Consider the following 13,166-nt stretch of genomic DNA (forward strand, 5'->3'; position numbering starts at 1 on the left):
AAATGCAAGTTGGAGGCTGAAATGAGACTGTTTTTCCAACAAAAAAAATCTGGGGAAATTTTCTATATGTATATTTCTCTATAGTCTATGTAAGTCTTTATTTTTGAAGATCAACTGTGAGCCCTGTGATCGGTTAATTTGATTTAAGTTTTATTTTGGAGATTTGGACTAGAGGTAGAGGCGCGAGTTAATTGTATCCTGATCCTTGCCTTGAGGGGTTTCAAAGCCCTGGAGCAACTCTCCTCTGTATTTTGTTCTGTCTACCTTAGCCAAGCTATTGCATTTCTCTCTGGTGTGGCGAGGCGAGCAGATCGCTGGGAGAGAAATCGGAAAAGGGGGGAGAGGAAAAGGAAAAGGGGACTTGGAGAGAGACTTTGTGCTTCAATGTTTCAGGTAAGATCTGACGGTTTGGGTTTGTTATTATTTGCTAAGGAGGGTATGGCTGGGACTTTGGGCGCAACTCGCTTTTACGCATGTGCCAGGCATGGGGCGAGAGCGCGGCACACTCGCACACACGCAGCCGGGCGCGGACGGCGGCTAGGGAGCCGCTCGCACCGGCTGCGGCTCCTCGGTTTTCTTCCTGGCCAAGGGAGCCGAGCGGTCGCGGGCGGTGGCCACGGGAGTCCGAGTCGGGGGCTCCGCGGGGTCGGTAGCCGGCGCGCCGACCGGGCTGGGGCGGGCAGAGGGGAGGTCCCCACGGCCGGGTCCTGAGTCTCGGAACGCAGCCCCGCGACTCTCGAACCCCCGTCGCCCCCGTCCCTGCTCCCGCGTGCCGCGCGCGTCCATTCTTCCCGGGGCGCCCCGGGGCTCGGGGCTCGGCGCCTATCTCGTGGGGGTGGGGATCGTCGCCCTGCTCCCAGCCAGCCTTGGCGGCGCCCCCGGGACACTCACTCAAAGACGCCATTGTGGCTGCTGAGCAGATCGGACCCCGGGGCGCTTTATTTATTTATTTATTTATTTATTTATTTATCCCTTCTCTTTTCTCCCCGGCCGAGCCCTTTTGTGAGCCGCGGCTAGTGCCGAGAGCCGGCCCGCGTGCAACCCGGGTTGATCCAGATTCGTCGCCTCCGCCCACTCGGGCGCCTTTAAAGCCCTTTCCCATCTCCTCCCATTTCCCCTCCCCCCCCCCCTCCCTGGGTGCAAATGTTTCATTTATTTTTAAAAAGCGCCGGTTCCTCTTCCTCCCCACCTCCTCCCTTGTTAGTGAGCTGGGATTAAGAAGTCTCCTTGGGAGGCGGGCGCGGACTGGGGCGCTGGGGGGGATGGGGGGAGGCTGCGGTCGCCGCAGGTAACGGTGGTGGCTTTTGGCGTTCGCCTCCTCTCCCCGAGCCAGCAACGTGGAGTCCCGAGCCCGGTCCTTCCCTTCTCTTCCTCCTCCTCCTCCTCTGGCGGCCACTGTTCACTTAAAGGGACAGAGTTTCCTGGTCGCCACCGGTGTGCACGGTCTGAACCAGTGCTCCGGGGCGCAGGGGTAGGAGGAAGGGAGTCGGTTTGGCTCCTTTCTGACCTCTTTCCTCCCCACCCCCAGCCTGCCTCCCCCTCTTGGTGGAATTGTGGAGTGCGCTTCCTCTCCTGCCCCCAAGAGGGACCTGGCTGGAAAATAAGAGTCCTCACCTCCTGGAAAAAAGAACGGGGAGGGTGGCACGTTGTGGTGAATTGATTCCAAAGTGAGGTGGAGCCCCTGGACGTCCTAGAAGGGTAGGGAGAACCTGTGGTGCGGGGACTCCTTGCCTGGACGCCGGCCTGGCACAGGCGTCCGGCATACAACTTTCTACAGATCGCGGGCCGATAGGGATTGCCTTTGTGCTTTCCAAAATTCAGGCTGTCGTGGAAATGATTTTCCAGTGTAAACACGTTTTTACTGTCTGTGCTTCGGGTTCCGGCTGGGCCGGAGAGGACTAAGTTAGCAAAGTTTCGATGGAGCGGTCGGCTTTGTACGTGGAGAGTCGCACGCGGAAACTGTCCAGGACCCCTTGGCTTCCTGGCTAAGAGAGACACCGCAGTAGGCAGAAGTAATTTGGTACAAATATTATGCTACCGTTTAGACCATAAGACTGGCTGCTTTGCCCACCTCCTCCTGTGTGTGTTTGTGGGTGTGTGTGTGTGAGAGAGAGAGAGAGAGAGAGTGTGTGTGTGTGTGTGTGTGTACGCGCGCGCGCGCGCCCTTGGTGGCACTCAGAGAGACACACAGTTTAACATACTCATTCTTTAAGAAACGTTTGCCTTCTGTTTTCAATCAGCTAAGCTGGCAGCCGGAGATACAAGTTTATTTGAGAATACCCTCTGGGTACCAAGCATGCTTGGATTGTTTTAGCAAATTAAAAATGAGCAAAATGCTTTTACCTTCTCAGCAGTAGACTCCTTAAGAGACCTCCTGTTTCGTGTGTTATTGTGTGTGCGTTCCGGGGGAAGCCTTTTCTGTGTGTATCTCAAATGTTTTTAATGTGGAAAAAACAAAATAAAGGATTTTTTAAAGGCTGGGACTGATGTTGTGGAATGATTCGTTAAATCTGGACCATTTATGATTCATTAAATCAAGAAATTCACCTGCCTGTATGGGAGGCTGCAGGAGTTAATAGCCAGCCGGCTAGGCGAATTTTAAATAGCTGTGAGTTCATTTGTCTCGGGGATAATGGGCAAGATGCCTATTTAGATTTTGGTGGCATGTGGCTTCGGAGAAGGGGCTGTCTGTGTCTGAGTCCTGGTCATGCAGATTGAGAAGAGCTGCTGGTGACTGTGTTTACCAGTGATGTGACAGAGGTGACCCTGGAACTTTATAACTTAAGATCAGAGAGAACTTGGCGGGATGGGACTTTTGTGTGTAAGGAGAATATAAGTGACTAGTCAAAAGAGCTGAAATCTCTAGATGCATTAAGTACGAATGATTGCGTGTGTGTGTGGGGGGGGTATCTCCCACCACAGCATGCAAAATGACTGCAGTGGTTTTTGCTCTATTAATTATGCCCGAAGCACAATATAGACTCCCCGAGCACACACTAGAGGTCTCTCTTCTAGCTGTACAATTGTTGGCTTTGTAATCCTTTACCAGACCTTGTATAATAAGGGTGTTCAGTGAAGGCCTGGTTCAGAAGTAATTTTGCCTTCCTGGTTATTCTCCGTATTTGGGGGAGAGTATTCAGCAATTACTCCTGTTTTATGCTGCCCATGCATTTGGAAAAGGATTAATTTAAGAAAGACTTCCGTTGACTGGTGAAAATGTTGCTCAGTTTGCTTTGAATCCTGCATTTTAGGCTTGCCTGCACCACATAATTTACCCAAAGCAATTTCTTTTAAAATGCAAACATAAACAGTGAAATTTGTTGGAGAGTGTTCTGAAATGAAACTTTGGTTTGGCTCTTGAGCTTAGCAATGCTTTCTAGTCTTCTAAACTCAATGCGATGGCTGCAGCAGCCTGAAATTTGCTCAGATCTCCCCTTCACATCCTGGGTGAGTCACTCAAACAAGACTTTTTGAAAGTTGATTTTTATACTGTATTTCTGAACTTTTTTCAGCTATTATTTATTATTTTCCAATAAACAAAACATTTATCCTGAAGATAAAGCATCACGGGAATACGATCTTTTGGATATGTGTGTGCGCGCTTGCTTGTTTTGAGAGCTTCCCCATGAAGGCATGAGGAACAATTGGCCTTCCCTTCCCTGGAAACAGCAGCAGCTCCCTGATTTCTCATTCATAAAAATGTACTATACTAAGGCTTTGCTTTTGAAGAGTTTGGTTTGAGAGCTCTGGGAAGAGGAAGATGAGGTTAACTTTTAAGAATAATTTTCTGAAGTTTGTTCTCATTAGGCTCATCCGTTCATTCAACCATTATTTCTTAGTGCTGACTGTACAGGAAACTCCCCGCTAGATGCTGGAGACACCATGCTGGGAACGGCATGCAGCGCCATGATTGCTTGATTACAGAGACAGACATTCACCGTATAACTGAACAACTGATAAGAGATTAGTGCTTTGGAAGAAAAGGGAAATTTCAGTAGAATGAACCAAAAAGGGGCGAAAGAGCCAGGACTGGGGTCAGATTTCCAAAGAAAGCTCTAGATTCTAAGATCTAAATGTTGGAGAGGAAGGTGGAAGATCTGGGCTGCAGGATAGAAATCTTGTTTTAACCCTCACCGAGGGATAGGTGGGTGAGAAAGATGGGAGAGGCATGGCGTACTGTGTGCATTGAAAGGACAGTTCTGGAAGTGCACAGGCAGATAACTAGACAGCCCACGGTGGGAGATTCCTAACCCTTGCATCACCTAATACAGTGGTTGGGCAAGAACAGATGTCACCAAAGACAGAACGTGAGGAAAGACTTTGAGACCCACTTAGAAGGAAAACAGGGTGTAACCCAGGGAAAGGTTGGTTACAGGTCCCCAGGAAGGGAGAGGTGTTGAGTGTCAAGGTTTCGGGCATCTTGTGACTTGGCTGTGAAGGGTCCTCCAAATAGATGGCAGCTGCTGCTATAGGTTTGGATGATTATGGACCCTTTAGGGGGGAAAACCTTACTTAAGGAAGTAGGCCACCGAGGGTGGGCTCTGAGCTTCGTATCCTGGCCCTGCTTCCTGCCCACTCTCTGCATCAGTCCAAACCTGATGTGAGGGTGTGCGGAGTCCACCAGCATACGCCTGCCACCATATAGCCATGGCTTCCATGCCTTTCCCTCGGAGATGGACTGTACTCCTCACACTGTAAGCCCAAGCAAACCTTTGCTTCCTTAAGTAATACAGCAGGAAAAGTAGTGAATACAGGGAACGTTAATCAAGTAAATGATGGTGTTCAGGATGCGGGCTTTGGTAATGAGAAGCCTCGTTCACACCCAGGGCATCTGGTCTGGTCATTCTTCAATTGCTCCGTTTGTTCCCCAGTCCTGTGCAGGGCCTGCAGTCCTTCAGGCCCCGCCTGCCTGCCCTTCGCATCCTGTCCTCCAAGCCCCTCTTTTTTTTTTTTTTTTTGACCTGCCCTGTGAGGTCTGTATAACTAGCTCCTGACAAGCTGGGAGTCATCATTGCGAGAGTCTTGTGTTTAACCTGCTAGAACAATATCAGGTCTGTGTCTTACAACACACATTGTGTCAAGAATCTCATAAAACCAGTGGTGTAGTGACTGGCAAGCTGCCTGTGTTATAAATAACTCTGCATCCATGCCCCTGTGAGCAAACCTGATTCAATTCGTTGGGTCACTGAAAACGATATGAAAGTAGGAGGAGTGGGTGGGAGGAGGAGGAGCACGGGCAGGAGCTGGGCGACAAGGGAAGGAGATGGGGTCAATAGAGTATATCACGTAAATGTATAAAACATGCTATTGCGTATAAAACGTTTATACTAGTGATTTAAAAATATTGAGGTATTAAATTACTAGAAAAATGAATTGTTTAGTGACTGGAGAGATTGCTCAGTGGTTAAGACTGCTTACTGCTCTTGCAGAGGACCTGAGTTTGGATTCCAGCACCCACATGTTGGCTCACAGTGGCTTATGATGTCTGGCTTCTGTGAGTTCCTGCATTGCATGTGGTGCACATAACTGTAGCAGGCAAGGCACACATACACATAAATAAAATAAGTGAATATATATTTATAAAAATTAATTTCATCTCCACCTTTTAAAGGCATTTACATACAAATAATATAATCATTGCATGTCATAAGAAAGAAAGAAGAAAGAAACGAAGGAAGGAAGAAAGAAACGAAGGAAGGAAGGAAAGACCTGTAACTACACAAATAACCCTTACATTGTCTCCTACGTTGATAGATTTTTGTGCATCTTTGTATAGATGACTGTCTTGGTCAGTGTTCTATCACTGTGAAGAGACCCCATGACTTTGGCAACTCTTGTAAAAGAAAACACTTAATTGGGACATACTCACTTTTTCAGAAGTTTAGTCCATTATCAGCATGGTGGGAAGCAGGAGTCACACAGGAGACATGGTGCTGAAAAAGTAGCTGAGAGTTCTTCATCTGGATCCAGAGGTGGCAGGAAGCGACAGACACTGGGACTGGCTTGGGTCCACCCCCAGGGGCATACTTCCTTCAACAAGGCCACAACCCTAATTCCTGTCAAGGTCCACTCCCTAAAGACTGAGCATTGGAAGCTATGATGAGCCTGTGGGGGCCATTCCTACCACCACAGTAACATTTTGTTGCTGGGGGAAAAAAATCTAAGACAGAAGCAATTAGGAGAAGAAATGATCATCTTGGTTCTTGGTTTCAGAGGGTTTTAGCTTATAATGAGAAAGACCTGGTAGGGAGGACGGTTCGGGAGAGAGGTTCAGTCTGGGGTTGCAGGCTCCTGTGGGGGCTATTTATGTACATGGTGACTAACTAGGAAGTACAAGAATTGTGACTGGGTACTTCCTAGTGACCCATTTCTACCACCTAGGCCCACCTCCTAAACGATCCACAGCCCCCTAAAATACCTTCATCCACTGGAGAACTCCAGGCCATCAACCATTTGGGGAACATTTTAAATTCAAACTATAATGATCCCTGCATCTCAGACTTGCTGTACTGATCCTTCGCTAGCCTGATCTCCATGCAGCCTTTCGTATTTCTGCATAAGTGAACATTTTGGTACTTCTGATATCTTGTTCCTTCTTTCAATTTGTTCTTATTTCTACAAAACGTATTCCTTGATGTCTAGATTCCTAAAAGATAGAGACTGCTAGGAAATTGTTTTGTCCAGTATGGCGTTCACTACCAAAACAGCACTTACTACTGATTGTTGGCTAATTTTTAAATCATTTAGAATTGGGAATGCCAATATCAAAATATATTAGGGAAAGAATTTTCAATGAAGAAGCCCACCATAGATCTTTTATAATAGTATGTCTCTTTCTGCTTGTACTTCTTCCAAAAAATTCCAGGCTGGGGCTCCTTCCAGAAAATTCAGGCTTCAGTTATTTCCAGGAAATACTGCAAATACCATTCTCTTCATGGGAGTTTGATACACAAATTAATTCCCTAAGTCTTGGGGGTGAGCTTTGATTAGATAAACATCCATCCTTTCGGCCGCATCACCTGGAGTTCCATTTCCAACCTCCCTTGTGTGGTTGCTGAGCGTATACACAGCATCAAACACCCCAAGGCACGCACTATTGCAGGAATCAGCCCAATTCTGGATGCTTTCCCCTCTGCACACTTGAATACTGCTGTGTCCTGGCTTCATGAGTGCCCAGAACGTCCGTGGTTAAGAGGAGCAAATCCACCACACCTTACTGAACCCCTGGAATAACACTAACTACAAAGCTTATAGGAGGTAGTGAACTCACTCTCGGATGTGTCAGGTGGAGAATAATAATGATAATCTCAGAGTCACCAATAATGTATTGGTAGTGAACTAAAGGAAGGAAATTATTAAGCTTCCCTTTGGTGTAATTTAACCAAGAGTGAGGCTAGATTTGAATCCTTTCTCTCTTCTGTCATTCCTGTCTGTTGCATGAACTTGAATCCAAGCCTACCTGAATGCTGCCTTATCTGTCTCTCTGTCCCTCTCTCCGTACATCCATGTCTCTAATGTGTGTGTGTGTGTCCGTCCATCCGTCCTTGCATGGCTGTGTCTGTTCCTCTATTAACAAAGGGCTTTGCTCTGTGTTTACTTCACAGGACAGAAAGCGCCCCATGGGGAAGGAATGAGTACCTTATAAAAATCTTTAACAGAGTTTCACAGTCACTGACTAGCAACACTGCCCAGCACTATCCAAACGCTGCTTCCAGCCTTTGTGATGAGTGCTCGTTTATAAGGCTGCTTTCAGCCTGTTTTCTGTTTCCAGCATTCATTACCATCACACACACACACACACACACACACACACACACACACTTGGGTCTGGAGCTTGGAAGAGTACGTAACTTAAGATTACAGCTATGCATTAGCTTAGGTTATAAAAGTTGATTATATGGGAAATCCAAGGCAAGTGAGGTTGGTTTTTACATTGTTCTTTTAAAGGCAGGTTAAATGAACAGGCTTAGTATGCAATATGATAACAATCTCAAGCCCTACATGACTTTAAGGTATATTATTAACTTTGACTATGGGGCCCAGCAAAAGCTTTGGTCCCTTTGGATGTATTATTTCGTAATAATGCATTACCACAGCCAACTTTAGCATTAATCTCTATTGTTCCATGAACATTCCTAGCTCGCTCTCCAATGCAGGCTAATATGAGAGGTTTTTTGTTTGTTTGTTTCTGAGATGGAGGCTTTCACTATGTGGAATTCTGTAGATCTGGTTAGCCGTAAACTCAAGAGACCCTTCTGCCTCTGCCAGTTGGTTCTGAGCATTTTGATAGGCACTCTGCAGAGTTCCTGCACTGCCACCAGCTCCCATTCATTCTCTGCCCCCGCTTTCCTTCCACTGCTATGCCGTTCATAAGAGCAAAAGCAAAGAATTCAAATGGTTTGAGGTGGTGGAGAGATGGCTCAACAGGTAAAGGTGTTTACTGCACGCACAAGAGGACCTATGTTTGGGTCCCCAGCACCCACGTAAAAGCCTAGTATGGGGCTGCTCACCCATAACTCCAGCAGTGGGAAAGGGTAAGGAGTGGGGAGGCAGATGCTGGGAGCTCACTGGCCAGCGAATGTAGCCAAAACAGTCAGCTTCAGATCCAGTGAAAGAGTCTCTCTCAAAAAATAAGATGGAGAGCCATCGAGGTAGACACCTGATAACAACCGCTGGCTTTCCCACATGCCAGCACGCATATACACACCAACGTATGTAACCCTTGTATCTAAGTACACAACAAAGTGGTTTGTGATTGCTGCCATCAGAACATCCCGGTTGTAAAGCTCTTGCTGAGCAAAGTATACGCTCACACATACTCCACCACATCAATCAAAATGTGGGTTTGTTTTTCTACTCAGAGCGAACTGACAGTGGCCCCTGATGCCGCCACAGGCTGCCACTGGGACAATGCCTTCTGAACTGGAGAGCGTGCAAGCTGGAAGGATTTAAGATGCTCTCTAGAGGCGGGGAGATTCTTCCTGATGCTTCCTTCCTAAGCATCTGCTGTCGTCATCACTTTTTATTTGGATACCAATTCCACTTTGCTGGAAATCTGTAGCTAACGGAACAGAAAATGTATATAAAACCAGAGACCAAGTATCTCTGTGTGAAAGAATCAAACACTACATTGATCCAGGGCATTAACAGTTCTCCCCCAAACCTACCTGCTCCATGCCCATATTCACACCTGCCTCGATCAGTTTCTAACTGTATCGTCTTGACGAACTTCACTTTTCTAAGCCTTGGTGTTCAGACTGTAAAGTAATTGGTTTGCTGCCCTGTGACTGAGTAACAGCGTGGGCTGGCTATAAATAAGACAGCAATGGACTGAAGATCATTCTGAGAGTCAAGTGTGGCACACATGCCTGTCATGTTCTGGCCATCAGAAGAAAGTGTAGTCTAAGAGTAGAGGTTGTGTTTATTTTCCTCACCTCTTTTTGTTAGAATGGGTTTGGTTTTAAGTATTTATTTATGTTTTATTTATGTATGTCAATGTGTATATATGCCCACAGAGGCCAGAAGAGTTTTTCCTACTCTGTGGAGCTAGTGTAGAGGTGGTTGTGAGCTGCCCAACACGGGGTAAAAACCAACTCTTCCTCTGGAAGAGCAGCAACGTACAGCAATACGCCTGACCTTTGAGCTTCTACTTTTAATTTTCCTGCAAAGTTTTATTTCTCTCTCTGTCTCTATCTCTCTCTCTCTCCCTCTTTCTGTCTTTCTCTGTCTCTGTCTGTCTGTCTGTCTCTCTCTCTCTCTCTCTCTCTCTCTCTCCCCGTGTGTGTGTGTGTGTGTGTGTGTGTGTGTGTGTGTGAATGGATGTATTTCCCTAGGTGGGGATTTGTTGCTCTGAGGCCCAAGGAGGGTGTCAAATTCCCTGGACTGGAGTTGGAGGTAGTTACGGACCTTCACATGGGTGCTAGGAACCAAATCCAGGTTTTCAACAAGGACAGCAAATACTCTTAAGAGCTTAGCCATCTCTGCAACCCGTTTTTTTTTTTTTTGTTTGTTTCTTCTTCTTGAGTCAGGTCTTACCTAGCCCAGGCTGGCCTCCCTTGTCACTATTCATAGTTGGCCCTGAACATCTGGTCGTCCTCTTCTGCCGTCAGGTACTGACATTGCCAGGACTTACGGCCATACCCAGTTCTTTGAGGCATACAGCGTGGATGCTCGATAAATAGTTTAGAAGCCAGATGCTGACTTTGCCTTCCTGGAAGCCCTTTCTGCTACTGACAAGAGAATCCATGTTCTGCCAGATGCCCTGGCCTGACGGTTTTCGGCATTGTCTGATTAAATAGATCAATCATTTGGGACAGACGAACTTTGTTTAAAAGATAGCCCTCTTTTACTTTTTGTTTTGTTTCGTTTTTTTAAAGACAGGGTTTCATGTAGCTCAAGCTGGCCTTAAGCTTTGTGTGCAGCTAATGAAAACTTGGAACTTCTTAGCCTCCTGCTCCCACCTGCTCGGTGCTGGGATGGCAGGTGTGTACCACCACAACTAGTGTAAGACGTGCTGGCAGATCGAACCCAGCTTCGTGCTCACAGCAAATTCATCCTGTGCAGATTCGTAGGGTTACCAAACAATGCAGACCATTAGAGTTGGTGTTGGAAGACGGCAAATAAGCCACCCTGTTCTGACCCCGCCGGGTTCTGGAGTTTGTTGCACCATTGAGCGGCTCAGGAGCTGGTGCGATACTCATTCCATCCAGCAGATGGCGGTGACGCACACTCCTGATCTTGCCAAGCCTCCGGTATTTTACTTTCTGGCACTGAGAAAAGCTAGGTTTAAAACCTGCCTTGGCTGCTCCCTGGGAACAACTGAGGCGCAGAGGGGCAGCTCCAAGCTCGGAGCATCAGCATCTCCAGGTAGCCCATTTCCTCTTGGGCAGTGGGCCAGGGAGGAGACATATCCTTGTGTTAGCATCCACGACTGTGATTTCCCAGAGAACGGAATTTTCTGGGACTGGGATGGGATGGGATGGGATGGGGGGAAGAAGTGGAAGGGGGGAGGTTGGAGGGGGTGCTGAATGCCTAATGAAATCAACAGAGGAAAGTGCTATTATTCCCCAGCATGCTCCATTGAAATGACTTGGGATTCATCAGAAATCAAGAATTAAATAAAGATGATAACTCAGTTTTAAGTATTCATGAGCCACCATGAAGGGGAAAAATGTTACATGTTACTGAATAGTAATTTGTAGTTCTGTCTTGTAGGGCACTGGAAACTTGGTCTTCCAGTTGCTCGGAGCCCTGAGTCTGCTGTTAACACTTTGACCATACTCCTAGCTTCATTAAGCACTTTTGAGACACTAATTCTTCTCAGCAACTCTGTAAAATGGGGGAAATAGTTATGTCTTGACCTATAAAAACCACAAGGACCTGAGGATGTTGTTCAGTAGGGGAAGTGCTTGCCCTGAGACGGGGATGGTGGCACAGTCCCGTAATCCCAGCACTCAGGAGGCGGAGGTAGAATTAGAACTTCAAGGTCATCCTTGGTTACACAGGGGAGCTTGAGCCAGCCTGGGATGCAAGAGACTTCATGGGGTAAGGGAAAAAGAGGATTTCAAAAGAAGCATAAATACATTGGCTGTGTTTCATGCTCAGACTCCAGAAGACAAACCAATGGTGCTCCTACTGCAGAGTAAAGCTCTAACCGTAGGTCCTTGGAGAGCCTGGCCTTGATTTACAGACACGGGAAATCAACAACGAGAAAGTATGGGCTTATGTTCTAGTTGTACATGATACAGCCCATCAACATTTTAAAAAAATCTCTTTACATTTTTAATGAGGGGTCTTTAGACATTTATAGCCATTAAGCTATTTTCAGAAACCTAAACTGTTAGCAGAGACCCAGGATGGCCCCACTCCCTGAGAGATTCCACTCTTAGACTTGCCACTGGTGTTCTCCCAAGGAAGTAGGGAAAGTCAAGTGACTTGCTGAGTCTCTTTGTTTGCTACATAGTCAAAGATGATTGAACTCCTGATCCTCCTGCCTCTGCCTTCCGAATTTTGGCACTGCAGGCACACTCCACCGCAGGTTCTTCCCATCACTTCCGAGGGACATCTAGTAAAACAGCTCTTACACATGTGTTCTGGCAACACACACTGGTGAAGCAAGCCACCTGCAGCATGCGCTAACTTAGCCCTTCCTTGACCTGGGGTGTAGGACACTGGCCTTGGGAAATGGAGGCAGGAAAATTCTGAGCCTTTGCTACCTTTATCGAGAACCCTCTCAAAAATAAACGTACTGACAAAGCAAATACCCCTTGAAGTGTGGGAGGCAAGGCTGGTTGTAGGAGCTGAGCTTTCGTGGGTTTGGACTCTGCAGCCTGCACTACCGTCAAATAAAGCGGTTAGACACATCAGTCTCTAAGAGAAAGCCAAAATTTCAGAATTAAGTCTGCTTTTTGGGTGGCTGAAATATTTCAGAGATCTGAAGGAAAGAAGTGATGAGGCATTCCTAGGTTTCGTAAGTCACACTAGCTGCATGAAAAACAGGGTTTTCCAAAGGAAAACCAGATCTTGATCTACCCTCTGCCCAGTTCATCAGTCACTGCTGAGCAGGAAAAATCATGAGAGTTCACAGCCGGTGGAATCATGGGTACCCTGGCAGTCACGCTTGTTGGTAGATGAGTCAGAACTGAGGATGTGAGATGGGATCGAAGCTCTACAACCTTCCACCTGAAGCAATCAGGGCTATTTCTCCTCATTTTTGGCCCTTGCAATCAAACCTTTGTGTTTATGCAAATCACTGAACAGTGCTATTCTTTTGCTTCTGATGTGTCTTTGTGTCTAAATGCACGAGAAACTATGAATATTTCTAGCTGAAGTTCAAATAAATTTTAAAAAAGCACAACCAAGCCAGGTGGTGGTGGCACAATCCTTTTATCCCAGCACTTGGGAGGCAGAAGCAAGGGAATTCTCTGAGTTCGAGGCCAAACTGGTCTACAGAGCAAGTTCCAGAACAGCCAGAGCTATGCCAAGAAACCCTGTCTGTTTTGAGAAAGACAGACAGACAGACAGACACAGACACAGACACAGACACAGAGAGAAGGAGGAAGGTGTTATTCTTAAAAATGATTCCCGCGGTGGGTTGGCGGAGCCCGCCTTGAGAAAGCGGCTACAGGAGGGCACGCTTCCTTGGCCCACGGTGGCGGCAGGGAACA

At 46.9% G+C, this 13,166-nt stretch overlaps 1 protein-coding gene across 1 annotated transcript in view; it reads left to right on the top strand.

Annotated features, from left to right (window-relative positions):
* The first annotated feature begins 256 nt into the window (after positions 1–256).
* Kctd1 (potassium channel tetramerization domain containing 1) overlaps positions 257–13,166 on the top strand; it is a 194,214-nt gene continuing 181,304 nt past the window's right edge. Inside the window, exon 1 of the mRNA XM_050160681.1 lies at positions 257–393. Coding sequence (XP_050016638.1) covers positions 385–393 — 9 coding nt within the window. The 5' untranslated portion in view covers positions 257–384. The remainder of the gene's footprint in view (positions 394–13,166) is intronic.

The sequence above is a fragment of the Alexandromys fortis genome, unplaced genomic scaffold (assembly GCF_014885135.2).
Source record: "Alexandromys fortis isolate MF-2015 unplaced genomic scaffold, M_Fortis_MF-2015_v1.1 scaffold_104, whole genome shotgun sequence".
Lineage (NCBI taxonomy): Eukaryota > Metazoa > Chordata > Mammalia > Rodentia > Cricetidae > Alexandromys > Alexandromys fortis.